The sequence below is a fragment of the Camelina sativa genome, chromosome 6 (genome assembly GCF_030686135.1).
Source record: "Camelina sativa cultivar CO46 ecotype springtype chromosome 6, ASM3068613v1".
NCBI lineage: Eukaryota > Viridiplantae > Streptophyta > Magnoliopsida > Brassicales > Brassicaceae > Camelina > Camelina sativa.
This window is the reverse complement of record NC_141885.1, coordinates 20907606-20932114: the sequence shown is the minus strand read 5'-3', so window position 1 is coordinate 20932114 and position 24509 is coordinate 20907606. Positions and strand designations below refer to the sequence as shown.

Here is a 24509-nt window from a genome sequence, read left to right as displayed (position 1 = left end):
TGTCCACTCTTGCGTGTTTTTTAAGAAAAAAAAAATATTCATAATTGATGGCAAATTGAACTCGTAATTAAAGCCATAAACTGAGGTTATAATAGAGATTTCCAAAAATCCGGTATAGCTTTAAAAGTCCGGGTCGGAGCAAAAAAGGTCGTTAGCTTCGTACCCGATAAATACGGTTTCTCTCTCGTTTTTTTTTTTTTTTTAATTTTATTTTCTCAGCACAGACAGACACACACACACACGCTTTTTCTAAATTTTCTCTTCTTCTTCTCTCTCTCTCTCGATTTCTTGAGAGAAAAAAAAAATACAAACAGAAACGAATCTACAGGAGAAGAAAAAAAAACAAAAACAATGGCGGATCAGCTCACCGACGATCAGATCTCTGAGTTTAAGGAAGCTTTCAGCTTATTCGACAAGGATGGTGATGGTACGTTCCTCCTCCGTCTCCCCTCTCTCTCCTTTATGAATGTATACGATTTTTTTTTTGCTACTGTTGGATCTCTTGGTTCCTAAGCTTTGTTCTGATTTCGATTTTTGTTTATCGTCTCGTTGATTTAATTTGGTCTCTGTCGATGTAAGATAACAACGGATCTGTAATTCGTCATCTCTATAATCGTGTTGGTGAATTGAAGTCTGGATGATGAAAAATACGACGACGTTTTGAGTTTTGGGATTTTTCCCGGTTCTTTAAATTTTTGTTTGGATTATTATATCAGTTTTAGATTTGTCCTGTGTTCTTAAGCTCATGGAATTTGGAAATCTAACTTAAGATGCTTGCTTCTCTACAAAGATCTGAGTATGTTATGCTTGTAGGTTGCATTACCACCAAGGAGCTGGGTACTGTGATGCGTTCACTTGGACAAAACCCAACCGAAGCTGAGCTTCAAGACATGATCAATGAAGTTGACGCTGATGGTAACGGCACCATTGATTTCCCAGAGTTTTTGAACCTCATGGCTCGTAAGATGAAGGACACTGACTCTGAGGAAGAGCTCAAGGAAGCGTTCAGGGTCTTTGACAAGGACCAGAACGGTTTCATCTCAGCTGCTGAGCTTCGTCATGTGATGACAAACCTTGGTGAGAAGCTCACTGATGAAGAAGTTGATGAGATGATCAAGGAAGCTGATGTTGATGGTGATGGTCAGATTAACTATGAAGAGTTTGTCAAGGTCATGATGGCTAAGTAGTGATCCTGTTTTGCCAACCAGTTTACCTCTCTCTCTCTCTCTTACATATAATTCTTATGTTATGTTCTTAATATTTTTATTCATGGGACTTCCAAGGATCTGTTTTCTGGTTGTTTAAGATGCGAATGTTATATCATCCCTTTTATGCTCTATTTTTGCGTCTGAAACATTTCTAAGTCTTGTTTTTTATTTTTGTGGTCTTGCTCTTTTTTGTAAGTTGTAACTTCGTTTTAGTTCGTGGTTTTTTTTATTAATGGTCTCTAGTAAAGAAGCATTGTATCATGGTTTTGTGAAATGCAAATTCAATCCTACAAATCTACGAGCATCTGTTTACGTTAAATAGATTACATTTCGATAAATTCATTAATCACAATTTTACATGACTTGGAACCTATTGGCATAGAAGCCAAGTCCTCTTCAGTCTGTTGCCACGTCCTATGGATATGGCTCATAGAAGATTCTCGCCGTTTTCAGACACAGAGCATGATTTAGGAGATAACTTAACAGATCCTGATCTCCGCCTCTCCCTGTGTACGCTCTCCACTCTAGAGCTTCAAGACTGGACAACAAACTTTTAGGAACCAAACACGGCGATTCCCAGCGATCCAAAGGAGTTTGTAAGTAAATCTGCGATCACGAGTAAAAAGGGTTATGAAAATGCTATTAATGAATTAATATCACTGAGGTTGAATACTAAAACACTATAAAATCAAGTTGGTAATAGGAAAAAGGGAGAAATTGGATACATTTTGAAGCTTGAGAACCACCAATTTAATGGAAACTAGGAGCAAATGTACAAGTATTCCAGATATTTAACTACAAATGCTCAGTTCCAGATGTACGATTCCACTGAAGATGCTTGCATCCTAGCAATTCTTATCACATCAACGCCCTTCAAACCTTCGAGTTTCAAGGCCACGAGTGTTTTAGACCAAGAAACGTCGAACTCAGTAAAATAGAATCTTGATTCCCTTGCGACCACAAGGTCAATAAGACAATTGCAATTTTAGGGTTGGGAGACAGACCGTTGTAAGAGGAGCTTCCACATCGATCTCTGGCTTCCACAACAAGCCTTTTGCAGGTAAACAATTCAGAAGGTTATATGATACGGACCAAACAAGCATCAATCTTCGAGCTCACGTAGGTGGGAATGATGATATTCAAGCGCGGTTCTAATCCACGGTCCAGCGTAATTCACTTAATTTGACATGAAGGCTTTCTAGAACATGAGATTGGTGTGAAAAGAGTGACTTGTCGATAAATACTCCAAATCTAGCGAGATACCGAACATCGTACTTGAGTATAAGCACCCTTGTCCAGAGAGACTTCCAATTTTTTGACAAAAGACTCGTCACCACAGCATGTTTTGTAGAAAGAAATGACAATATCTTCAAGATCAAATCTTCATGCAACTCGCTGATACTTAAACAACACTCCTTTGTCATTGTCTCTGTTTTAGGTAAAATAAAAAAAAAAACATTAGACTATATGTTTGATTGCCAATCAAGTTTATCGAATAACTAATAAAATTGTCACATCAAATATAATTTCCAAGTAATTCTCACAACTTAAGAAGATGATTCACGAGAACTCCTTTAGGTCTGGGGATTCAGATCGACAGAGCACTAAATTCTTTTTTGGGATGAGAGATCTCAATCACAAGTTAACTACAGAAGATAAAATCAATTAGTACGGCCCTTAACCGATGTGGTTCAGTTTGTTGGTTCAATCATCTCCCTCTTTTGTGCATTTGACTATTTGGGTTGAATATAGATAACAAAGTCTTAAAGGCCAAATAATTCCTCCTTTGCAATAGAAAAGGCCAAATAATCTTATAAACTGTTATGTAACATTAAAAAACAACATTCATAACCGTTGTTACTTAACTTTTTAATACAACATTCTTTAAAGTTGTTTCAAGTTTTCTTTTTGAAATTTGTCTTTGTTGTAATAATGTTTTAACCAATGAATAATTGATAAATTATATATTTTTAAAAATTATTTTCTAATTTCTATGAAAAAAAACTTGTCAACTTAAAGATTCAAAGATAATAATTATTCTTGCAAATACCTAAACTGTATATTAAAGCATAGGTATATAGTACATATACATATCTTCTTCCTCTCACTCTCTCTTTCTCACTTTCTCTCTCTCCCACCTCACTTTTGTATAAATACATAATGTAATCTCCCTTTTAGAACAGAACCAACCGAAAGCTCCAAACCCAACAAAGAAAAAAAAAAAAGAAGGCGGCGGAGAAGCAAACAAGAAAAAGAACAAAAAAAAAAAAAATGCAGCCAGAGATTCCAGATCACATGTTCTATTCATTCCTCACCGGAGGATTATGTGCCTCGTCGTCGACTAATTCCACCACCACAACGTCGTCGTTTTACCCTTTTGCCATCGAAGACACGGTTTCTCAAGACAAAGCTCTTGCTGCTCAAAGGAACCACAAAGAAGCTGAACGAAGGAGACGAGAAAGAATCAATTCCCATCTCAACAAGCTCCGCAAATTACTCTCTTGTAACTCCAAGGTACTACTAAACTCACTATTCTAGTCTAAACTTAAAATGAAACTTTGATAAAGACTTGAACCGGAAAGATTACGTTCTTTTGAGTTAATTAAGATATGAAATTGAACTCTACGTACACTTAATTATATATATATATTAGTATTCATCTATCCATATATATAATCTAGAAGAAGATTCTTTGAAATGAGGATTACACTTTTCGAATGTTGAAAATTTTGTGTTTTGTTTAATTAAACCTATATATCCAAATGACAAAATTGTATTTTTGTTGATTTATTAATATTGACTGTTGTTTAATTTACAGTATACTGTCTAGGAGTACTAGTAAGAAAGGTAGAATATTGGAAGTATATAACTTATAGAAAGATAGAAACATTTTAAAAGCTAAAATCAGTCCTTTGTAATGTTTTCGAATAATAATACACAAAAGCTGCAAGTACATGGGGAATATCTAGAAATTTGAGGAAAAACAAAAGCTTACAAGTCCATTTTTTTTTTCTCTGAAGATGATAATCACTTTGTCGGGAAAGTTATCGAGCTTTTTTTCTTTGTCATTTGAAACAATTTGAACATCAAGACAAAATTCCTCGAATCAAGACAAATTCTAATGATCGGAACTTTTCTCTTTCCTTGTTTCATATGTATATTTTTTTTTAATTAATTTCCTTTTTGTTTGTTTGTACATACAGACAGACAAAGCCACACTATTAGCACAAGTGGTTCAACGAGTCAAAGAACTAAAACAACAAACCCTAGAGATCACCGACGAAACGTTACCGTCGGAGACAGACGAGATCAGCGTACTCAACTCTGAAGACTCTTCTAGTTACGACGACGGTCGGATCATCTTCAAGGTATCGTTTAGCTGCGAGGATAGGCCAGATCTTTTTAAAGATCTCATGGAGACACTCGAATCTCTTCAGATGGAAACTATCTTTGCTGATTTGACAACTGTCGGTGGTAGATCAAGAAACGTTCTCGTTGTGGCCGCCGACAAAGAGCATCACGGCGTCGAGTCGGTTCAGTTTCTACAGAACGCACTCAAGTCTTTGCTCGAACGGTCAAGCAAGTCGGTGATGATGGGACATGGTGGTGGTGGTGGTGGTGGGGGAGAAAGGTTAAAACGACGTCGGGCACTGGATCACATCATAATGGTGTGATTTTTGATGAGACTTGAGCATTATATTTCTTTATTTATTTTAGGATTTGATTTTTATCATACAGTATGATTAACGTGGTTATAATTACCCCAAACCTTTGTGTTTTTCTTTTTTTTTTCTCAAACAAAAAATGATCTATATGGGTTTAGTTATAAGTTTGTGTGATGAGTGCAAACATATGTGGTAAGTGGGTCGCTATGTTCCTTTTACTTTCTGTTCAAGAAAAAAAAAATGCAAGTATATTTTTCGTATTATAAGTTCAATTCAATTTTAAGGAGTACGTTAGAAGATGACGAAGGTTTTTAGATTGTGGGAATATTTGTACAGACAGAAGAATCTAACAAAGACATGTGATTGGGTAAAGTACTCTTACAGCGAAACAAGACTTTGAAAAACATTTATATATACATATATAAATGTACACAGAGAACTTAGAAGCATGAAATGGTGTATATAAAGTGAAGGTACGACATAAGACAGCGAAGAGAAGCTGTTTGTAGAATCTTAATGAAAGAATATATGTACAAAGTGTTTTTAGAGTTTCAAAGTTACCTCATGTCATCTTGTCCCCTAAAGATATCTTCCTTTTCGTTCGTATCTTTCTGAATATTTTTGTACCTTCGTTTTTTTTTCTTCATTGAAGAAAAATAAATTTAACCAATAGCTTTGACTGTATTGTGTTGTGTATATATGTTTGACCACATTTTGTTCATATTCGTCTAAATCGATCATATTCTATACTATATAATATTTATCCTGTTTTTTTTACAAATTTATTTAGTAGTGTGATACTTCTAGCTAGGTTTTTAGGGAGCACATGGAGAAAGCAAGCATAGATGCAGAACAGAAGTAGGTACAAAAAAAGACTGGGGAATCTTTTGTCATCAATTGTGAAAACCTATTTCTGTTGATGTAAACTCTGGGACTTGAATTTACTCGGAGTTTTAACATTAAAGACTACTTGCAGTTTTGCATCCATATAACAAACATGGGTTAACATATTAGGAGGTTTTTGAATAAAGATTTTATATAAAATATATATTTTTAAAGAAATAATGTGCCAACATTCTTGTTAGATTTACAATTAAATTTTATTTTAAAAAAAAAATAAATATTTCTTATGAGTAACCACCAAATTATCGTTTAGATTAATCTATTGGAATAATAAACAAGAACGAGTGTGGATGAAGAGGATAGAGGGAAGCGTGGTGAAATAAAGAGAACTGACAAAAGGAAGGACTTGATGGCCCATTCTTCTTCGATGAGACAAAAAGCATTTCTATTTTTCTCTCATCTATCTATCTACAATGTTAATTATAACTACTGTACTAGTATACTCCATTTCTTTATTAGTATGCATTTTGTGATGTGTGGGTCTAGTGTGGGTGCTGCATTTCTTTACTTATGCCTGATTAATTTAACTATCCCGATACGACAGCGCTTTCACTATTTTCTATGCTGACATCGAATGATTTTTGAACTATATTATCCTCTTACATATTTTGCAATTCAACTACTAGTTTAGTGACTATTACTTTAAGATTTATTCTTTCACTAAATGGCAACAATTCACATCTTTCAACTAAATATTTTTGAACTATCTTATCCTCTTATATATTTTTGCAATTCAACTACTAGTTATAATGACTATTACTTACGATGTGTTCTTTCACTAAATGGCAACAATTCATATTTTCTCAACTAACTGGATATATATATATATATATTTAAAATAGATATTGTAATTTGAATTCACGTTGCTCTAGTATTATGGTATGAGAAGAACTGGTCCAAGAAAAGCTTTGATTGGCGTTGAAACATGGGAAATGGTCGTTGGCTCGAGATGGCTTACGTTTAATACTGTGGTCAAATATTAAAATCCATAGAATTTGTAGCACCGATAAAAAATACTATTAGCAACTACAAACTGTTATGTTTTTGGCAAAAATACAGATATATAATTCTTGAACTTTCGTGTGTATAATCATTTCAGGGATTTTGGACGTTTGAAAATTTTTAAATATGCAATTTGAGAGACTAATAATATGAAGAGCACCATGACCTATTGAAGAAAACAAAAAGAGTAAAGCAAAAATATATATATAAAACGAGAAAGTATGTCTAGTAAGCGTGATGGCTTTGAGGGTGTTGGTGTCTCCTCGATACTCAACCAGTCAACCTCTCGACGACCAAAAAGAAAAGAAAAAAGAAATTATAGCTTTTTTCACAAAATCTTAATAATTAAAAGTCCCATTAAAGATTAAACTATACTAACAAAGTACAAATTGAATTTGTATATTCTTCTGGAAGATATATGGATTTATAGCAAAAGCAATCATTACCAACGCACCAAGCTGTTGATAAAAAAGGGAGAAAACACGCACGTTATTTAGTGCATCATCATCTCATGACTCTTTCTTTAATGTGTGAACATGTGATCAGTAAGTAGTACCAGTATTTGGGGATTAAGTGCGTCTTTAGTTAAATGGTTTTAGCCCAATTTGGTTCGGATATTTATCAAACATATTAGCGTAGAACCTCTATAAATTAATATTCGGTAAATTAATAAATTTCTCCGGTTTCAAGTTGGGACTAGTATAATTTTGGACACTATTCGATAAAATAATAAATTAATAATTTTTTTGAAAATCCCATGTAAAAATATGGTCCCATCAATATCATAAATTAATAATCAAATAAATTAGTATATATATATATCTAAGAAATATATATATATATATATCTAAAAAAATTTAGTGAAATATGAATCTATTGTTGTTTGTTTGTTTTTGAATTTGTATTCTTGTTGGAGAGCATCTCTAATCTTTCTGACTACATCAAAAACTTCTAGTGTTGTGTTCTCAAATTATAGAGAGTTCTTGACACGATAATTGCTTCCTTACGTGTAACTGGTTCTAAAGGTACCGTTATATCTTCTTCAACTACATCATCACCTTGAAAAATAGTAGTAGCAATTTCTTTTAAATTCTGAATTTCTGATAAAAAATTCTCTTCATAAATTAATATTTTATTAATCTATCGATAATTTAATAATTATTAATTTATCGATAAATTAAAACCTCTATAAATTAATAAAATTTCATGGTCCCGACCTTATTAATTTATAGAGGTTCTACTGTGTTGGGATATATTTCTTTTACTAAGATTTGTAACTAATGTATATAGCTCGAGTAGTATCTACAGCGAACAATACAACTCGAGGTCTCGAGCATTAATACAGAGATACTACTATGTTATGACAGGGGTAGCTCTTTAAATTAAGATTGTCTAATGGCTCAAGGCCCAGCAAGCTTGAAGACGACAATATCTCCTCCAACAGATACATGTTGGGCCGGGCTAAGCACTGATTCACATTCCGAAGCTAAGACCCAACAACAGTTATTTAAGAAAAAGAACAAGATATACATACCAAATAGGCAAATAGTATTAATTTGGGATTCAGTGATCATCTATCTACTTATATCCAAAAAAGATGTATGCTTTATGACGCTTTACGAATCTACGCAATTATAAAGAAGTGGAGGAGATGAAGGTATCAAGGAATAAGAATATGAATTATTTGCTTTACTTACTTTTCTTTGTATATATATATGCTGTGCTCATTGCTCGCTACCAATATATATTCACTCAAAAAGCCCAACAATAATGTATGTTTGTGTGTTTTATTATTATTCTTGAAGTTACCAACTTTCCATTTTCATTCACTTATTTAAATTACTATTGTCAAAAGGGTTTCACAAAAATACAACCGTATATCTCCCAAAATTTTGTATCCATATATAGTCTAAACACACACTGATACACACACAAAAAATATGAATGTTTTACTAATCACATCATTGATATAAGTCTTGTGCTTGATTTTTTTTTTAATGGAAAGCTCATGTGCTTTACACTTTCGATACAAAATTTAAAATAGAATTACAATTTTGTACAAATTGACGTATTATGTAGTTAGATAAACATTGATTAGTATAAAACTCATAAGACAGTTGTTAGCGCAATATCTTAAATCTATAAACATTAATTATCAATCATCAAGATGTTCTAGAAGTGTTAGAAACTTACGATCATTTTACCTATATTCTTTTAAATTTATGTGTTGAGAATACATGATGATTGATTAGGTAAGGACAGGATATGTAGATTTCTTATACTCGTGATCAAGGAAATATTTGTATAGAAAAGGCAAAAGATCTATAAAACATTATTCGCTATATATCTTAGATATTATCATTAATTCGCTATGCTATAAAAATTAAATATTTTTTCAAAAGTTTGACATGGTGAAATTTTAATTAATGTGCCATATCAAACTTGTCTCTTTAATGTTGATTCCCAAATTTTCACTATTTTTCATCCAATATAGCTTCTCGGAAAAATATTGCAATATCAACTCTTATGAAATTTTATGTTCTACTACCCAGGTATAACATGATAAACCAATATCAAGTTCGATAAAAAGTTTTAGTTTTTTTTCCAATGTGATTGAAGTATTACATCGAACAAGATGAATTAGTTGGAACCATTATTTTTGGATATTTCTTGTTAGGAATTCCAGAACTAACAATTTTAATTTATGGTAGTCTATAATTACTAGTATTAATGAAGTTTGTAAGACATAATGTAAATGAGTATTGTTAGTAATTAAGAATCTTCTATGAACTCAGTTTCATTCACAACATTGGTGTTAGACAGAGAGGTGAAGCAGCAGATGTATGAGTCGAGGCTGTTGTCGTATCATGCCATGGATGCTGTTTGGCCTAAGCCTCTGGAAGTCGTGAGAAAGCCTAATGTCGTGAGAAAGCCTAAGGTCGTGAGAAAGCACAAGGTTGTGCCAATGGCTGCTAAGGTGGTGCCGGTGGTGCCAAAGGCTGAAGAACAACTTGACTGGACTAATCTCTCAGTGTGTGATGTTCCAGTTGAAATATTCAGTAGCAAAAAGAAGGTAACACTTCCTGAATGAGAAAGCATGAGGAAAGAGCAGAGAAGTGAAGTGAGGTTTTGTTTTAGACGTTTGAAAGTTTGGTTTTTCTTTCTCTTATCTTAATATGTTTTTTGGCCTTTTATTATGACCTCTTATCTTAATATCTTAATATAAGCATGTGCACGTGGGCCCTTCAATTAAAAAAAAAACTTTTTCAAAAAAAACATTGGTGAAAGAGTATTTTCTCGCTCCACGAGCCATGTAAGATCAAATTTGGTATATTTTTGTTTTTGTTTTGTTTGTCATGATAGCAAATTTGATAGTTTTTTTTTTTTTTTGGTATATAAGGATAATTGGTAAAGATGAATAGGCAATACGGCTTAACTATAAATTACAATGATGATTACCATGATGATAAACTCTAGTACTAATTTTATATTTTTAGTAACCGTTAGATGACAACTAATATATGAAATACTCACACTCACATTTGCATGGGATACATGGGTAATTGCATTATAGCTAATCTTCTTATTCATATAACCAACTAGGTTCCCATCAAAATCATTGATGGTGAATTATATCAAAAGTCTCTTATTCTCTTTTAAAAAAATTTCTTGATTTCAATTTCGATAGATTTCTAATGGTATAAGTAAAACAACAAAAAATTTGTACAAAAGTTGTAGATATATGTTGTGGATTGTCCCATCTAATTGTACCAATAAAAATGTACTCTCTTATTTAATATATAGGTTTTTTTAAGTTTTTTTTATTTGTTCTATTTTATAAGATTTTTTCAAGTTTCTATGTATTTTTTATATTTATTTAATAATTTTTGACTATTTAAATTTTTGCAGTATTTTTTTCTAATGATTGAATTTTGTTAAATAAGAAAATATTTATTGTGTCTTAATTTGTGTGATTTTAGCCAAAAACTCTTATATATTGGAACATATGGAGTACAATACAATAGTTGTCAGAATACAAAAATAAAGAGAAAACAAAAAAAAAGGCAGGAAGGAATATGAAGATCTAGTCACATAATTATTATAATATTATTATTAATGTTTGATTATGCCTTTGTAGTGGTTTGAGCCTTTAGAGCATGTCCAGCATTGCTAATAGGGTTGCTCATAATATTATGGTCCAAAAATAAATAAAAAACTTAAATTTAAATCTAATAAACCTGAGAATCGTTGTTGTAGGAAGAAGGGGAAGGAACCTATAAGACACGGTTCGTGTCAAAATGTGGTTGGCTCCTGGGTAGATATAAAAGATAAATTCTTTTTTTCCTATTTTTCTTCTTTCCTCTTTGCAACTCTCTCTCTCTTCTCTTTGGTTTTACACAAACTGATCGTTTGAAGGTAAATTCTTTCTTTTCAACACTAGTGCTATTCTTTAGCATCTTTATTTTGATTCTCTTATCTCTACCATCATTAAGTTTTTTTTCACATTCTATACTTGTAGGTGCATATTGCTGTAATGGCGGTTTAACATGTCCTGCATCTGAGTTTATCGAAGAGACATTTCTTCTTTCGGTTAAGCGCGCTCTCCCTAGCAAGAATGAAAAAGGTAAAAGAAAATGTGATTCAATCAATCATTGTAAAATCTCTGCATATTTTCACAATCTGATCTGATACTGTGACACGAAACCAGGGTTTGGTCAGGAGTTCATAGTTGATCTCTTTTTGTTTCGTTTTGTGCAATGTCTTCGATCACTTGTTCAGCCTGCAACTAGAAGAGGAAGATGATGTAAACGTGGTACTCTTTGGGCTTTGCTCTGAAACTGTAATCAGATAGATGTTTTGTGGCAAAAATTTGGTGCAACCCAACATGATCTCTCCTACATCTACCCTTGATCAGTTCTTGCCAAGCTTGGTTAATTAAGCATTTTAATGTTGTATTTTTCTTGTAAATTATATCTCATGATTTTTGTTCTTGATGAGTTATTTGTTGTAAAATATTTTTGGTTTATTCTTATGTAATATAAGTAATTAAAATAATTGTTTTGTTATTTTTGTTATATAATAATTTATTAAAATTTGATAATTAATAAACAATTGTTTTAAAAATTATTATTTTAATGATTGAGCAATTTATATGGGTTCTCTAGTAGAATGATGATTTTGTTTAAAAGTGTTCAAGAAAGCGGTCTAGGCGGCCGCCTAGACGGCGTCTAGGTGCTAGGCGCTAAGCAGACACCTAGACGATCGCTTAGACTGCCTAAAATCATAAAATATTATTTTAATGTATATTTTTATTTTTTTTAACTACATATATTTAAAATTTTAAGTTTTATATTCATATAAATATTTATAAATGTTTATATGTTATTAATCTAAATTAAATAAATGTATTTTTACTAATTTTAGTTTATGATTTATTATTATTTATTTCTTTTAACATGTATTTTTATATAATTTTATATATAATGTTCGTATTGTAAATGCCTAAACCGCCTATAAACACTTAAAATTCCGACTAAGTGTTCTAGGGGCTAGACTCTGGGTCACCTCCCACATATCGTCTAACGCTTTTTTGAACACTAAGTTGATAATATATAATAGATTGTTTTGATTAATTTAATATTAATTATATAATTAATATAATTTTCAGCAATTTAGAAAGGTTTCTCTAGTGGACATGGTCTTCGGCCCTTTATAGTGAGTTTTCTTCACGATCAAGAAAGTTAAGTGTCGCTATTGATATAACGTTTGAAAACAAAACCAACATCGCATTTTAAAAATTGACAATATGAATCATGATGATGTGTCATCATAGTAAATCAACAAAACTGATAATTGTATTGAGTTAATTTAGAAGCTTGTTTAATATCGAATGTCTGAATATTTTTAATCAGTTATATTACTATAGCCGGGGGAAAACATTCAATGATCAATCAAATGTCATAGTTGGAGAAGCAATAGGAATATTATCTCTAACGTGCATGTGCTTCTTCTTCTCGCATTTTCTCGGATATCTTTTATTCCTCATACCAAATTAGGTTATTATAATTATTTATGCTTGATTTATTAATTCAATGATTACTACGTCTGTTCAACTAATTACTCGCTAATTTCAACAAAAGCTAGTTTGCATAAGGAGGTAGCACCATTTTATCTATAAAATATATACAAATACAAGGAGAAATTTTTGAACATACAAACTCTCTTAAGAAAGAGGAAAATCAACTATTTTAAACTAATCAATCTTTCTATAAGCAATACAGAGACACTGCATTCATATGTGGGAAAAGGTTACAAATATATGGTTTAATAAAGGAAGAAATCATTATGACCCCTATATTATTACTATTTATTTATACAAAAACTAAGTATCTACTATACTTTCATTTAAAATGTTATTCTTGTAATGAACTGATCAACACAAACTAATAAAGGTAAATCTAAATTGGTATGAGTGTGTTCATCATTACTACACAAAATCATCCCTTACACAAACAAAAAATATGTCAAACTATATATATAGTATCCTAAGCATATTTCGACAGAACGAAAACGATAGAAGTAGATGGATCATTTAATAATGAAGTTAGAGAAGAAGGGGCAAAAACACAAATATAGGAAAGATGATACAAGTTGGTCAAAGTTGGTAAGTGCCCAACAAACAAGCAAAATCCCAATACTTGTGAGTTTACACAAGCAAGCACACCTTGCCATGTTCCTCACATAACATAAGCAATAACAAATTCCACACCAACTTCATATTTTACTAATATTTGCTCAGTTACTTCATCATGTTCATGATATGGGGGAAAGCATTTTAAGATTACATCAAAGAATATTAATAAAATAAGGGAATGAAAGAAACTTTGGGTATTGTGTAAAAAAAAGAATGAGGGACAGGCTGGTTTGGTTAAGGTAGGTTCCAAAACTAGCAAAAAAAACCCCACTCTTCCATTATTATTCTCATAGAAGATTGAAGAATAATATGACTTTTTTTCTTAGCTACTAAACTTACACATTGATCCCATTCAAAACATCTTTTGATTCTCTTTCTTTTTTTTCCTTGGTGCTCTTCTTCTGCTAAGCATCTTTCCCTTTTTTTTTTATTAACCCTTGTCTCTCTCTCTCTCTCTCTCTACCTTTATTCTTAGCGCCTTTGCTTTTGTTCCCTTGTCTTTTACTTTCCTTCTTCTCATTGGAAGTGAAATTTAGCTTCTTTCCTTCTTCTTCTTCCTTCCCATATTTATCTTCTCTTTCACTCTTCCTGATTTAGGTTTTGGTTTATCTTCATTGATCTCGCATTCTCTCTCAATTCCCATGTGTTAGAAATTGGGATTGCTTTAGCTTTTCTGGGTTTTGTGTCTCCACTCTGTTCCCAGGAGAAATTTCGTGTCTTTCCCGGGAAGTTGTTTCCTTTATCGTTTTGTTTTGATTTCTGGGTTTGTGTGTGTCTGGAAACTGAATCTAGAATTCGACATTGTGTTTGTTGTTTGTGTGACTGAAAGCATAAAGTTTCATTCTTTTTGACTCTCAATTTTGATCTCCATTGATGGGGCTGTGTCATGGTAAACCTATCGAGGAGCACCAATCGAAGAGCCTCCAAATCTCCAATGAAATCGAAGAGACGACACCTCGGAACTCATCATCTCAAAAGTCCAAATCTTCAGGCTTTCCGTTTTATAGTCCAAGTCCTTTACCTAGTCTCTTCAAAACCTCACCTGCTGTCTCCTCCTCCTCGAGCGTGAGTTCCACGCCACTTCGTTTCTTCAAGCGGCCTTTCCCACCTCCATCACCAGCTAAGCACATACGAGCTCTCCTCGCGCGTCGTCACGGTTCCGTTAAGCCCAATGAAGCTTCGATCCCTGAAGGTAGTGAGTGTGAGGTTGGCCTTGACAAGAAATTTGGTTTCTCCAAGCAGTTTGCTTCACACTATGAGATTGACGGTGAGGTGGGTCGAGGGCATTTTGGGTATACTTGCTCTGCTAAGGGGAAAAAAGGTAGCTTGAAAGGTCAAGATGTGGCTGTCAAAGTTATTCCCAAATCAAAGGTTATCTCTCTCTACTTTGCTTTTGGTCCCTTTGAAGCTCTTAGGATATATATATGATCATGCCGTAGGTTCCACATGTTATTTGCCATATGTAGTTCTTAGGCTTAGCTGGAACGGTGACTTGTGCAATTTATTTGGGATTTTTGGCTAATATTTTTTTCTCAGATGTTGTCAGACACACTTTGTTTGGTTGGTGTTTGAATTATGTGAAGTTGAACTGTGTTGTATTAGCTCAGTAGCTAGGTTCATATTTACATTGTTCTTATTGGTAAGACCTGTGAGCTGCTGAGTAGCTTCATCAACCACCATTGGAATTTATAAGTTGTTTGCATTTATGCACTGTAGAAGTGTAACATCTGAATTGTTTATTTGTTGGTTGGATTTTGAATGTGCGAGATTGATATAATCATGTACTTTGTCAGAGCGTGAATAAAAAGAACAGAGTTTCTTGAGTGATGCTAATAAACCAATTGTCTCCCTGTGCTCTTCTCTTGATTTACTGTTTGATCTGAATACAATTATAATTAATTGTTTGTGTTCTCTAATATTGTGGATGCTATTTTCTGTAGATGACAACGGCAATTGCAATCGAGGATGTTAGAAGAGAAGTGAAGATATTGCGGGCTTTGACTGGTCACAAAAACCTAATCCAGTTCTATGATGCTTTTGAAGATGATGAAAATGTTTACATTGTTATGGAGTAAGTAAAGTTGCTTTATTGTTTTCTTATGTTCCGTGCTTTTGCAGAATCATTTTCAATTGAATGATTGAGATGAAAGTAGTTAATCGATTTTCTTTGTCTCTGTGGTTAGATTATGCCAAGGCGGTGAACTCTTGGACAAAATACTTCAAAGGTAACTGCTGCATCACACATAATTCTATCTCGTCTCTATTGTATCATGCTCTGACTGGTTGAGTTTTCTTTCTTTGGACTTATCAGGGGAGGCAAATACTCAGAGGAAGATGCTAAAAAAGTAATGGTTCAGATTCTTAGTGTAGTAGCTTACTGTCATCTTCAAGGCGTGGTTCACCGTGACCTCAAACCCGAGGTTAATATATCCTTAACCGTTTTGTTTTGGTTTTCATATTTTTCTCTCATACTTAACTAATCTTTACTTTATTCGTTTTTTTTTCATTTACAGAATTTTCTCTTCGCTACAAAGGATGAGTCTTCTCCTCTGAAAGCCATTGATTTTGGTCTCTCCGACTATGTCCGGCCAGGTAAGAGATTTGTAAGGATCCTCCTTACTGAAGCTTGTCGCAATAGTAGATGGAAAGCTGATTGTTTTACACTTTCTGCAGATGAGAGGTTGAATGACATTGTCGGAAGTGCTTATTACGTGGCCCCTGAAGTTTTACACCGTACATATGGAACCGAGGCAGATATGTGGAGTATTGGAGTGATTGCTTACATACTTCTCTGTGGTAGCCGTCCCTTTTGGGCCCGTTCTGAATCTGGAATCTTCCGAGCTGTTCTTAAATCAGAACCCAATTTTGAAGAAGCTCCTTGGCCATCTCTTTCACCTGACGGTGTAGATTTTGTGAAACGTTTGTTAAACAAAGATTACCGTAAGAGACTAACTGCTGCACAGGCTTTGTGTAAGTCTTTATATAACCAACTTGATACTTCTATTTCGATAATAGTATTCATATTGTTCTGCTTTAAAACTTATATGTGTACAACTTGTCTTATATCTCAGGCCATCCCTGGCTGGTTGGCTCGCACGAGTTGAAGATACCATCTGATATGATAATTTACAAGCTCGTAAAAGTATACATAATGTCGTCTTCTTTGAGAAAATCGGCTTTAGCGGTGAGTTGGATTATTCAGCAGTTACCATTGATCCTCAGGTCGTATGGATGAAATGTTGTTAATGGTTATATTCATGGTTACAGGCTCTTGCCAAAACGTTAACTGTAGCGCAGCTGACTTATTTACAAGAGCAGTTTAATTTGTTGGGACCAAGCAAAAATGGATATATCTCGATGCAGAATTACAAAACAGTGAGCTTCTATTTCATTCGCATGTCTCTTCTTCATTTTAGTATCTTTGTGTTTTCTTACTATGTGATTAAAATTGCAGGCAATCCTGAAGAGCTCGACAGAGGCTACGAAGGATTCACGAGTCTTGGATTTTGCACACATGGTAAGGCAATAAAGGACTAAATCATATTCACTATGTTTGGTGGGTTAAGATGGTAATAAAATCATATTTTGGATTGCAGATTAGTTGTCTACAGTACAAGAAACTAGACTTTGAAGAGTTCTGCGCTTCAGCTATAAGTGTTTATCAGCTAGAAGCAATGGAAACTTGGGAGCAACATGCACGCCGTGCATATGAATTGTTTGAGAAGGATGGGAACAGAGTCATCATGATTGAAGAACTTGCTTCGGTATAAAAATCTCCGCCTCAAGATGTGATATTACAGGTGTCCTCGGCTGGTGATTGATATGTTGTTGGTAAATGTGTTTTATTAACAGGAACTCGGACTCGGTCCATCAGTCCCTGTTCAGGTTGTTCTTCAGGATTGGATAAGGCATTCTGATGGGAAGCTAAGTTTCTTGGGTTTTGTCAGACTCTTACACGGCGTATCCTCTCGGACATTGCAGAAAGCCGCGTAGAGAGGCTTCTTTCTTTCACCTATACATTTAGTTCTCGTTGGATCTAAAAGGACCTGCCTTTAGGACAGTAACCTTACACCAAGTCCAAAATGATTATGACCTTATGGACTCCGAGCGAAACTCAGTGATCAAACAGACTACATCCACTTCCTCTTGTTAGTCCTATTTTTTTTCTTTGTTTTGGTAAAGATTTGAGTCTTTAAGATATAAGAATGGTGTTGATTGAGATCAAGAGGATTGTACAGAAGAAAAAACATATCGATTACTCCTCTAAAGTGTTCCCTTTTCTACTTCATTGTTCCTTCATTGTTCCTCAGTTCATAGCTCAACGAAGTACTAATCTTGCTTTTAAGTTGTAACCATTAAAATCTCTCAGAAGTCAGAAATCTGGAATCTTTTTATAATTATTGAACTAATCTTGCTAATCTTGCTTTTAAGTGATTGGTTTATCAGATTAACCGAGTCTATTGGGGCACACAAAATTGTTCCGATTTCAATTCGAACCCGAATTGATTAACCGGTTTGCTCAGGCGTTGTGCGGCGAACTTCACGTGTCGAGCTCGAGACAGTCTTTTGATGGCAGCCAAAGCCGAGAAGAAGCATTACCTGAGGCATCTCTCGATCAGCAGCTCAAACGAGTGTTGGGATCCGCCACGGCCACGCCACTTTTTTCTGCTTCCGGAGACTCTCACGTGACCGTTCGTTCGTCAGATCGGATCTTCTGTGTTTAACCGTCGACGAGGACTCTTCTTCTTCTTCTTCGTTCGCATTGTTCAGTATTAAACACTTTAAATGGCGACAATGAGCAAAGCTCAACGAACCAAACCAACTCCTGGATCTCAGCGTCTTGTTCTGTTATGTATAGCTGTTTTTGCATCCCTCCTCTTGCTCTCTTCTGTGATCTCCACCGGAAAATTGGGATTGCCGTATCAACAAACCCTAATAGATTATTTCGTGTGGTCACCTCGTGGTAAGAGACAGCATACGTTGTCTGAGAAGTACTTGTATTGGGGACACAGAATCGATTGTCCTGGCAAAAACTGCGAGACCTGTGCTGGCTTGGGTCACCAGGAATCTAGTCTCAGGTGTGCACTTGAAGAAGCCATGTTTCTTAACAGGTAACTCAAATTTAGCTGTGAAATTGTCAAAATTTTGGCTTTTTCTGATAAAAGAGTTCTACTTTGCTGAATTCAGTGAGATCACAGTTGAGTTCTTTTTAGGCTTTCTAGGAAAAGGGTGAAGCTTTATGGAGATGAGATTAGTGTAGGAGGACATAATCAATTCCATAACAACAATGTTCTTGTTGCAGGACCTTTGTAATGCCTTCTGGAATGTGCATCAATCCAATACATAATAAGAAAGGTATACTCAATCGATCCGATAACAAAACTACTCAGGAAGGGTGAGTTCTGTAACCCGCTTCACTTGTTTGTCTATTTCGACCTTGGGGAATGTGTTTAGTGTCTGTCTCTTGACACAAGGGTTTCTTTTGAATTTCTTAGTTGGGGAGGGAGCTCTTGTGCAATGGACTCCTTGTATGATATTGACCTCATATCTGAGAAGATACCTGTTATATTGGACAACTCCAAAACTTGGCATATTGTTCTCTCCACAAGTATGAGGTTGGAAGAAAGAGGGATCGCGCATGTTCGCGGAGTCAGTCGACACAGGCTAACAGAGAGTCACTACTCAAATCTCTTGATCATTAATCGAACCGCAAGTCCTCTTGCATGGTAATCACTTCCTCTGTTCTTCTCGTTTGAGTGATTTTATGGGAATTGAATCTTTGCGATCAGATCATGATCAAGCTGATGAAATTGTGTTTACATTCGGTTCATTATTCATCAATTTGCTTATTCTCTTCTAAGTTTGATAACTTATAATCTCCTTTTAACTCCTTTGAGATTGTTGATCATTTGGTTCCATATTCTTTTAACTTATAATGTAGGTTCGTTGAATGCAAAGATAGAAGCAATCGTAGCGCTGTCATGCTTCCATATTCTTTTCTCCCTAATATGGCAGCTTCAAATTTGAGAAACGCCGCAGAGAAGGTATCATGGAACAATGCTTCCTTTAACGAGAGTATACATACCCCGCAAGATGTTATGCTTTATTCTGATGAATCTCTTGCAAAACTAAGCTTACTAATCAGTTTTTGTTTACTCTGCATCTTGATGAAGCCTTTAAGTTTTTGGTGTTGTTACAGATAAAAGCACAACTTGGTGATTATGATGCCATCCACGTTCGTCGAGGGGACAAACTGAAAACCAGAAAAGACAGATTCGGAGTTGAAAGGATTCAGTTTCCTCATTTAGACAGAGATACTCGCCCGGAGTTCATCCTTCGTAGGATAGAGAAGCGGATCCCACGAGGGAGGACTCTTTTTATTGGTTCTAATGAGAGAACTCCTGGGTTTTTTTCTCCTCTCGCCGTCAGGTACATTACTCTTTATCTGATCCTTGTCTTCTTTGACTCAGTTTTTAGATTTTTTGATTAAGGTGTGCAAGCTTATACATATAAGTGAAATGTCGTGGGATTTGCTTATACTGCAGGTACAAACTGGCTTATTCATCGAATTTTAGCGAGATTTTGGATCCTATAATCAAGAATAATTACCAGTTATTCATGTTGGAGAGACTGGTAATGATGGGAGCCAAAACATACTTCAAAACTTTTAAAGAGTATGAAACAGATCTTACCTTAACTGATGATCCCAAAAAGAACAAGAACTGGGAAATACCAGTGTACACCATGGATGAAAGAAAAGAAGAAGCGAGCTAAAGTTTCTGCCTAATCTACTCAAGGTGGTTCCAGACGTAGTATTATTACTTCCCAAGTACTTGTAGGTAAAGGCTAAATCATTGTATGTGTAAATGCATTAAGATCTGTGTTTTTGAATTCTCGAAGTTACTGATATGTAAGCTAGTCTTATCACTTCCCACGTTCTTTTGTAGTCAAGCTAAAATCATTGTATGTGAAAACAAGAAAAGAGTAAAAGAGTTTTTTCGTGCTTCCAAGCAAGTTTTGAGTGAATGCATTAAGATCTGTGTTTTTTTTTTTTTTGAAGTCTTGAAGTTACAGAGAGATAAGTTTCTCAGTATTCCTCTTAACTTGCAAATTTGTACTACATAATCTATGCAATTTCCTACACTACAAACGCAAAATAAGAAGGTTTGGTCAGATCTTTGGCCGGATCATATATGCTGAGACATGTTGGCTCCAAAGGTTGGTCCACTGACAGCCGAAGAATTCATCACTGTGTTGTTTCTGAAACTGGAATCAACAATGTTTCTGGTTCTTCCCAATCAGAGTAAAACTCTTTTTGAATTAGTGGGATTGTGCTTCAAGGAGGATGTTTGTGGCAGAATTGACATCATTTCTGGCATGCATGAGCGCCTGTCTTGCTGCGTTTCTGTCAAAACCCATTGATACTAATGTAGCTATGGCTTCCTCAGATGGTTCCACACTTGATGCCATTGGAGCTGGCTGAGATCTCTGAAAACAAAGAAACGTTTTAGCTGATACTAAGAGTTTGGCTAATAGGCAAGACGAATGTTACTGAGAAAATTAAAAGGATGAGACTCACCTCTGCTCGGCGCACTGTGTTAGGTGATATAGTCCCAACGATGTTCCTGCTTGGTGCTGGAGGAGGAGCGTTACTGAAGGAGGGAAAAGAAAGCCGGGAAAAGAACGAAGCCACAAACTCGGGGAACTGTGATGTGTTGAGACATAAATTTAAGGTTACTCTAGTGACATAGAAAGAAAGCTAAGAAGCCAGCAATCTGACAGAGAGATAAATAACGATGTATTTGTATCTACTAAAAAGGTTAGAAAGATATATAACCTTTGCCTTGCGGATGCCAAGGATGTTCAAACGATACAAGGAACCGGCGATTATGCCGCAAATTCCAGGAAAGATGGATCTTTTCCAAGAAGATAGTAAAAGCTTCAAAAAACAATCCAAGAAGATTATCAGACTGATACTAAGAACACTAAACGAACAACAGATAGTTACATTAAACCTATGGTATTGTTTACCTGAACTCCTGCAAGATATATGAATGACTTATCAGAGAAGTTGACACCAAATACGCGAAATCTCGTTGAAACAGGAATGTCCAAGTAGAAGGGTATAAACGAAGCAAATATCAGGCCGTATGGTCCAGAGGTCAGTAAGTTTGTGGTGGTATCTGGAAAAAGAAACAACAGATAGTCACCTTTATAATAGATACAAGGTCAACATATTCCTTAGTGAAGTTAAGTTAAGTTTTACAATGTATAAAATCTATAGCAGACACGCCAGGAAAAAAAAACACATAATCTAAATTCTGGACCAGGTGAAAATCCAGTAAACGCTCTTCATGAAAATTAGAGCAAATAAAAAACAAGGACGGATATGGAAACTAATTAAGATCGTCACAGGGATTTAAACATAATTCATAAGCTCCTATATAATATTCAGAGCACCTCAATCCTTCCTTGTGCATTTTTCCCTTCATAGTTTTTGCAGGAGTGTGGTAATGAAGCTAATTTACAAACCAACAACCAAACTCTTATTTGTAACATTGGTACCCCAACTATTGCAAATCTTACTAATAAGAAAAAGACGTAGAATTTGAAGAGGCTGTCCTGAAAAAGAATGATGGTTACCTTTAAGCAGCGATAGCAACAAGACCTCTAGTAGTAGAGATACACTCCCTGAGAACAAGAGAAAAACCTGCAGCAGCAACAATACTATCTCATAAACCTTTTGTAAGCAGAAGGAAAATAGTGGAACTTCAAAAGAAATTATCAGCAGTAAACCTTTCTAGTTACCACCAGTTTGCCAAGCGGAACAAGAAACAGAAAACACATGAGGATATATCTACCAAGTAGAGAGATTTGAGCTACAAGCATCATGACTTACCGAGTACTTATTTGAGCCAATCTGTCTCTCAAAAACTCGGAAGTAGTATAGCAAATACAATCCAAACATCAGTTCCGGTGTAGAGGAGAAGGCAAAAGTCGACAGGATTAACTTCCATATCCGGAACTTCTCAAAAATATCCTGTAACGAGTTTGGAAGAAGGTTATATAAGAAACTGTTGTAATTTTGAGATATTAGATTTACATAGCAACTAAGAAGAGATAACTTCGGATCCTGAACTGGGAAGCTATCAGGTTACTGGCAAACACAAACAGATAATCCGATGCAAGCTATCGAACTACATCACACTTGGACGATCAAAACAGTAGGGCGCAAAACATCATTATTAAGCACCACAGGGGCTAAAGTATAATCAAAGTGTCAAAATCATCATTATTGTTGGAGAATGTCAAAATCGAACAAATCGGGGGTACCCTACCTAGTCCACCCAGCAAAATCCTAAAGTAAAACTCCATAAACAAAATCTAAAACCTGAGTAAAAGAAATCACAATAAACCACAGAAAATGCGAATATACCTGGTAAGACAAACCGAGCTTGGAAGAACGACCTTGGATCCCGAAGAAGACAGTGAAAAGAGCACTCGTGATGACGAAGGCTTTCGTGACCGGAGCATTATCTACAACATCGAACAAAAACTCAGAAATCGACATTAAAAGAGCACCACGAGAGAAGAAACTGATGATCAAGCGGCGATGGCAGGACGAATACGTACGGAAACCGGAAGGACCGCCGTTCATCTTCGCCGGGCGACGAAGAAACAAATCGGTGAGCAAAATCAAATCAATCTGGGATTTTCGAGATCGATGCAACAAACAACAACAAACATACAACCTTTTGATCTTCTTTCTTTCGGAGAAGCAATTCAATTTACTTCAGATATTAAAAACATCAAATTTCAGAAAATATGATAAAAATCATTATTTCAATCTTCACTTTTTTAGTTGGCAAAATTTTGACAACTTTTTTTTTTTTTTTTTTTTTTTTTTTTTTTGTCACAAGTGTTTTATCGAGGGTATAAAAGCCAAAGTAAACAGGTTAACATTACAAACCTAAGTACAACAGGCCAACATTAAAACTAAAATAAACAAGCCTAAAAAACAAGCCAAATAAAACACAAGCTATAGGCCCAACTAATAAATCTTTCCCTGAAGATTGAAGAGTAAGCATTGGAACACAGAACACGTGGCAAGAGAGAAACATGATGGCTGACACGTGGGAAGTCGAAGAGTTGGAGTCGCCGATCACCGACAGAGGGAACGTCGCCTGGAAACTTCAAATCCGGCCGAAATCGTCGGAAAAGAACAAAAAAATCTCGATCTACACCCAGAGAACAAGGCGAATTCCAATTAGCTGAGAATATGACTCCACCTAACGCCAAACTTCTTAATCTTCTTCTTCAAACTATAACTTTTCAATCTTCAAGAAATTAGATCTACACCATAAACGAGAAGCCCAAGGATCTGCAACTTAAACGAGAAGAAAGCTATCGAAATCGATAACAACAACTCATGAATCGCAGATTATTCAAACCCAAACGAAAAAGACAGAAAAAAAAACTAAAGCTAAGCCAGCCACCGTCGCTGGAAGTGAGCCAACCGTGCTGGAAGTGAGCCAACCAACGGTGTGAACGACACCACCGATGTCGGAAGGAACGCCAGCCACCGTTGCTGAAAGAGCCAACAAGTACCGGAAGCAAGCCGACCAACGGTGTGAAGGTCACCACCGATGTCGGAAAGGAAGCCAGCCACACGCCACCGTGAAAACGAAAACGGTGCTGGACAGTAAGCCGGACAACTCTGCTGTAGAAGCCAGACGATTCCGGAAGAGTAATCGGTCAACAAATGCTAAGGAAGCCATCGTTGCCGGAAAATTTTACTCATCGCTTTCTCTCTCTGAAAAATTGAGAGAGGGAAGAGAGAGAAAGCTATGTTAAATTTTGACAACTCTAATTTGACCAATTAATTAAAAAAAAAACTCTATTAGAATAGTCCAGAATATTTCTTAGCTCTATAGAGAATTTAACAGATTGAAGTAGGTAAAAAAAAAAGAGGAATTACAGTGATCAACACATGTAAGTTACTCATCAGTTTAATTAGGGTAACACACTACATATGTA

General features: G+C 35.1%; 6 protein-coding genes and 1 pseudogene across 7 annotated transcripts; 5 read left to right on the top strand and 2 right to left on the bottom strand.

Moving 5' to 3' along the window:
* The first annotated feature begins 43 nt into the window (after positions 1-43).
* LOC104791969 (calmodulin-2) lies at positions 44-1502 on the top strand. Its single transcript, XM_010517979.2, has 2 exons — positions 44-427; positions 814-1502. The coding sequence occupies exons 1-2, from the start codon at positions 352-354 to the stop codon at positions 1185-1187; spliced, it is 450 nt and encodes a 149-aa protein (XP_010516281.1). The 5' UTR covers positions 44-351; the 3' UTR covers positions 1188-1502.
* A 511-nt stretch (positions 1503-2013) lies between these two features.
* Positions 2014-2632, bottom strand: LOC147942867 (putative F-box/FBD/LRR-repeat protein At3g56780; annotated as a pseudogene).
* A 679-nt stretch (positions 2633-3311) lies between these two features.
* Positions 3312-5136, top strand: LOC104791968 (putative transcription factor bHLH107). The gene is made up of 2 exons (XM_010517978.3): positions 3312-3722; positions 4412-5136. The coding sequence occupies exons 1-2, from the start codon at positions 3480-3482 to the stop codon at positions 4880-4882; spliced, it is 714 nt and encodes a 237-aa protein (XP_010516280.1). The 5' UTR covers positions 3312-3479; the 3' UTR covers positions 4883-5136.
* A 3398-nt stretch (positions 5137-8534) lies between these two features.
* Positions 8535-11844, top strand: LOC104791967 (uncharacterized). Its single transcript, XM_087454245.1, has 5 exons — positions 8535-8550; positions 9602-9851; positions 11036-11194; positions 11298-11402; positions 11487-11844. Exons 2-3 carry the CDS (start codon positions 9618-9620, stop codon positions 11108-11110), a joined length of 309 nt encoding a protein of 102 aa, XP_087310371.1. The 5' UTR covers positions 8535-8550; positions 9602-9617; the 3' UTR covers positions 11111-11194; positions 11298-11402; positions 11487-11844.
* Positions 11845-13598: 1754 nt separating this feature from the next.
* Positions 13599-17760, top strand: LOC104791966 (CDPK-related kinase 7). Of its 2 annotated transcripts, XM_087454243.1 has the most exons (11): positions 13599-14843; positions 15413-15543; positions 15656-15697; positions 15784-15892; positions 15986-16064; positions 16146-16442; positions 16544-16656; positions 16740-16847; positions 16927-16989; positions 17069-17236; positions 17325-17760. In XM_087454243.1, exons 1-11 carry the CDS (start codon positions 14346-14348, stop codon positions 17463-17465), a joined length of 1749 nt encoding a protein of 582 aa, XP_087310369.1. In that variant the 5' UTR covers positions 13599-14345; the 3' UTR covers positions 17466-17760. The 2 variants fall into 2 exon arrangements, with proteins under 2 accessions (XP_087310369.1, XP_087310368.1); XM_087454242.1 differs by having other exon boundaries at positions 13879-14843; positions 15986-16442.
* Positions 17761-17871: 111 nt separating this feature from the next.
* On the top strand, positions 17872-20486 carry LOC104699170 (uncharacterized). Its single transcript, XM_019246847.2, has 6 exons — positions 17872-18583; positions 18775-18867; positions 18968-19198; positions 19414-19516; positions 19672-19901; positions 20018-20486. The coding sequence occupies exons 1-6, from the start codon at positions 18258-18260 to the stop codon at positions 20244-20246; spliced, it is 1212 nt and encodes a 403-aa protein (XP_019102392.2). The 5' UTR covers positions 17872-18257; the 3' UTR covers positions 20247-20486.
* On the bottom strand, positions 20412-24384 carry LOC104791964 (rhomboid-like protein 20). Its single transcript, XM_010517976.3, has 8 exons — positions 23106-24384; positions 22909-23009; positions 22372-22512; positions 22116-22182; positions 21504-21655; positions 21310-21411; positions 21052-21177; positions 20412-20960 (listed from the first exon to the last, which is right to left on the bottom strand). The coding sequence occupies exons 1-8, from the start codon at positions 23128-23130 to the stop codon at positions 20793-20795; spliced, it is 882 nt and encodes a 293-aa protein (XP_010516278.1). The 5' UTR covers positions 23131-24384; the 3' UTR covers positions 20412-20792.
* Between the last annotated feature and the right edge of the window lie 125 nt (positions 24385-24509).

Excerpts from the sequence above, each read along its gene's own strand:
- LOC104791969 (XM_010517979.2), top strand. The coding sequence starts at position 352 with ATGGCGGATCAGCTCACCGACGATCAGATCTCTGAGTTTAAGGAAGCT. Across the intron at positions 428-813 it reads ATTCGACAAGGATGGTGATG|GTTGCATTACCACCAAGGAG; the intron begins GTACGTTCCTCC and ends TTATGCTTGTAG.
- LOC104791968 (XM_010517978.3), top strand. The coding sequence starts at position 3,480 with ATGCAGCCAGAGATTCCAGATCACATGTTCTATTCATTCCTCACCGGA. Across the intron at positions 3,723-4,411 it reads TACTCTCTTGTAACTCCAAG|ACAGACAAAGCCACACTATT; the intron begins GTACTACTAAAC and ends TTGTACATACAG.
- LOC104791967 (XM_087454245.1), top strand. The coding sequence starts at position 9,618 with ATGTATGAGTCGAGGCTGTTGTCGTATCATGCCATGGATGCTGTTTGG. Across the intron at positions 9,852-11,035 it reads TATTCAGTAGCAAAAAGAAG|GAAGAAGGGGAAGGAACCTA; the intron begins GTAACACTTCCT and ends TCGTTGTTGTAG.
- LOC104791966 (XM_087454242.1), top strand. The coding sequence starts at position 14,346 with ATGGGGCTGTGTCATGGTAAACCTATCGAGGAGCACCAATCGAAGAGC. Across the intron at positions 15,893-15,985 it reads ACCGTGACCTCAAACCCGAG|AATTTTCTCTTCGCTACAAA; the intron begins GTTAATATATCC and ends TTTCATTTACAG. Across the intron at positions 16,443-16,543 it reads AACTGCTGCACAGGCTTTGT|GCCATCCCTGGCTGGTTGGC; the intron begins GTAAGTCTTTAT and ends CTTATATCTCAG.
- LOC104699170 (XM_019246847.2), top strand. The coding sequence starts at position 18,258 with ATGGCGACAATGAGCAAAGCTCAACGAACCAAACCAACTCCTGGATCT. Across the intron at positions 18,584-18,774 it reads GAAGCCATGTTTCTTAACAG|GACCTTTGTAATGCCTTCTG; the intron begins GTAACTCAAATT and ends TTCTTGTTGCAG. Across the intron at positions 19,199-19,413 it reads ACCGCAAGTCCTCTTGCATG|GTTCGTTGAATGCAAAGATA; the intron begins GTAATCACTTCC and ends CTTATAATGTAG.
- LOC104791964 (XM_010517976.3), bottom strand. The coding sequence starts at position 23,130 with ATGAACGGCGGTCCTTCCGGTTTCC. Across the intron at positions 22,183-22,371 it reads TTGGCTCAAATAAGTACTCG|GTTTTTCTCTTGTTCTCAGG; the intron begins GTAAGTCATGAT and ends TTGCTGCTGCAG. Across the intron at positions 21,412-21,503 it reads TATATCTTGCAGGAGTTCAG|CTTTTACTATCTTCTTGGAA; the intron begins GTAAACAATACC and ends TGTTTTTTGAAG.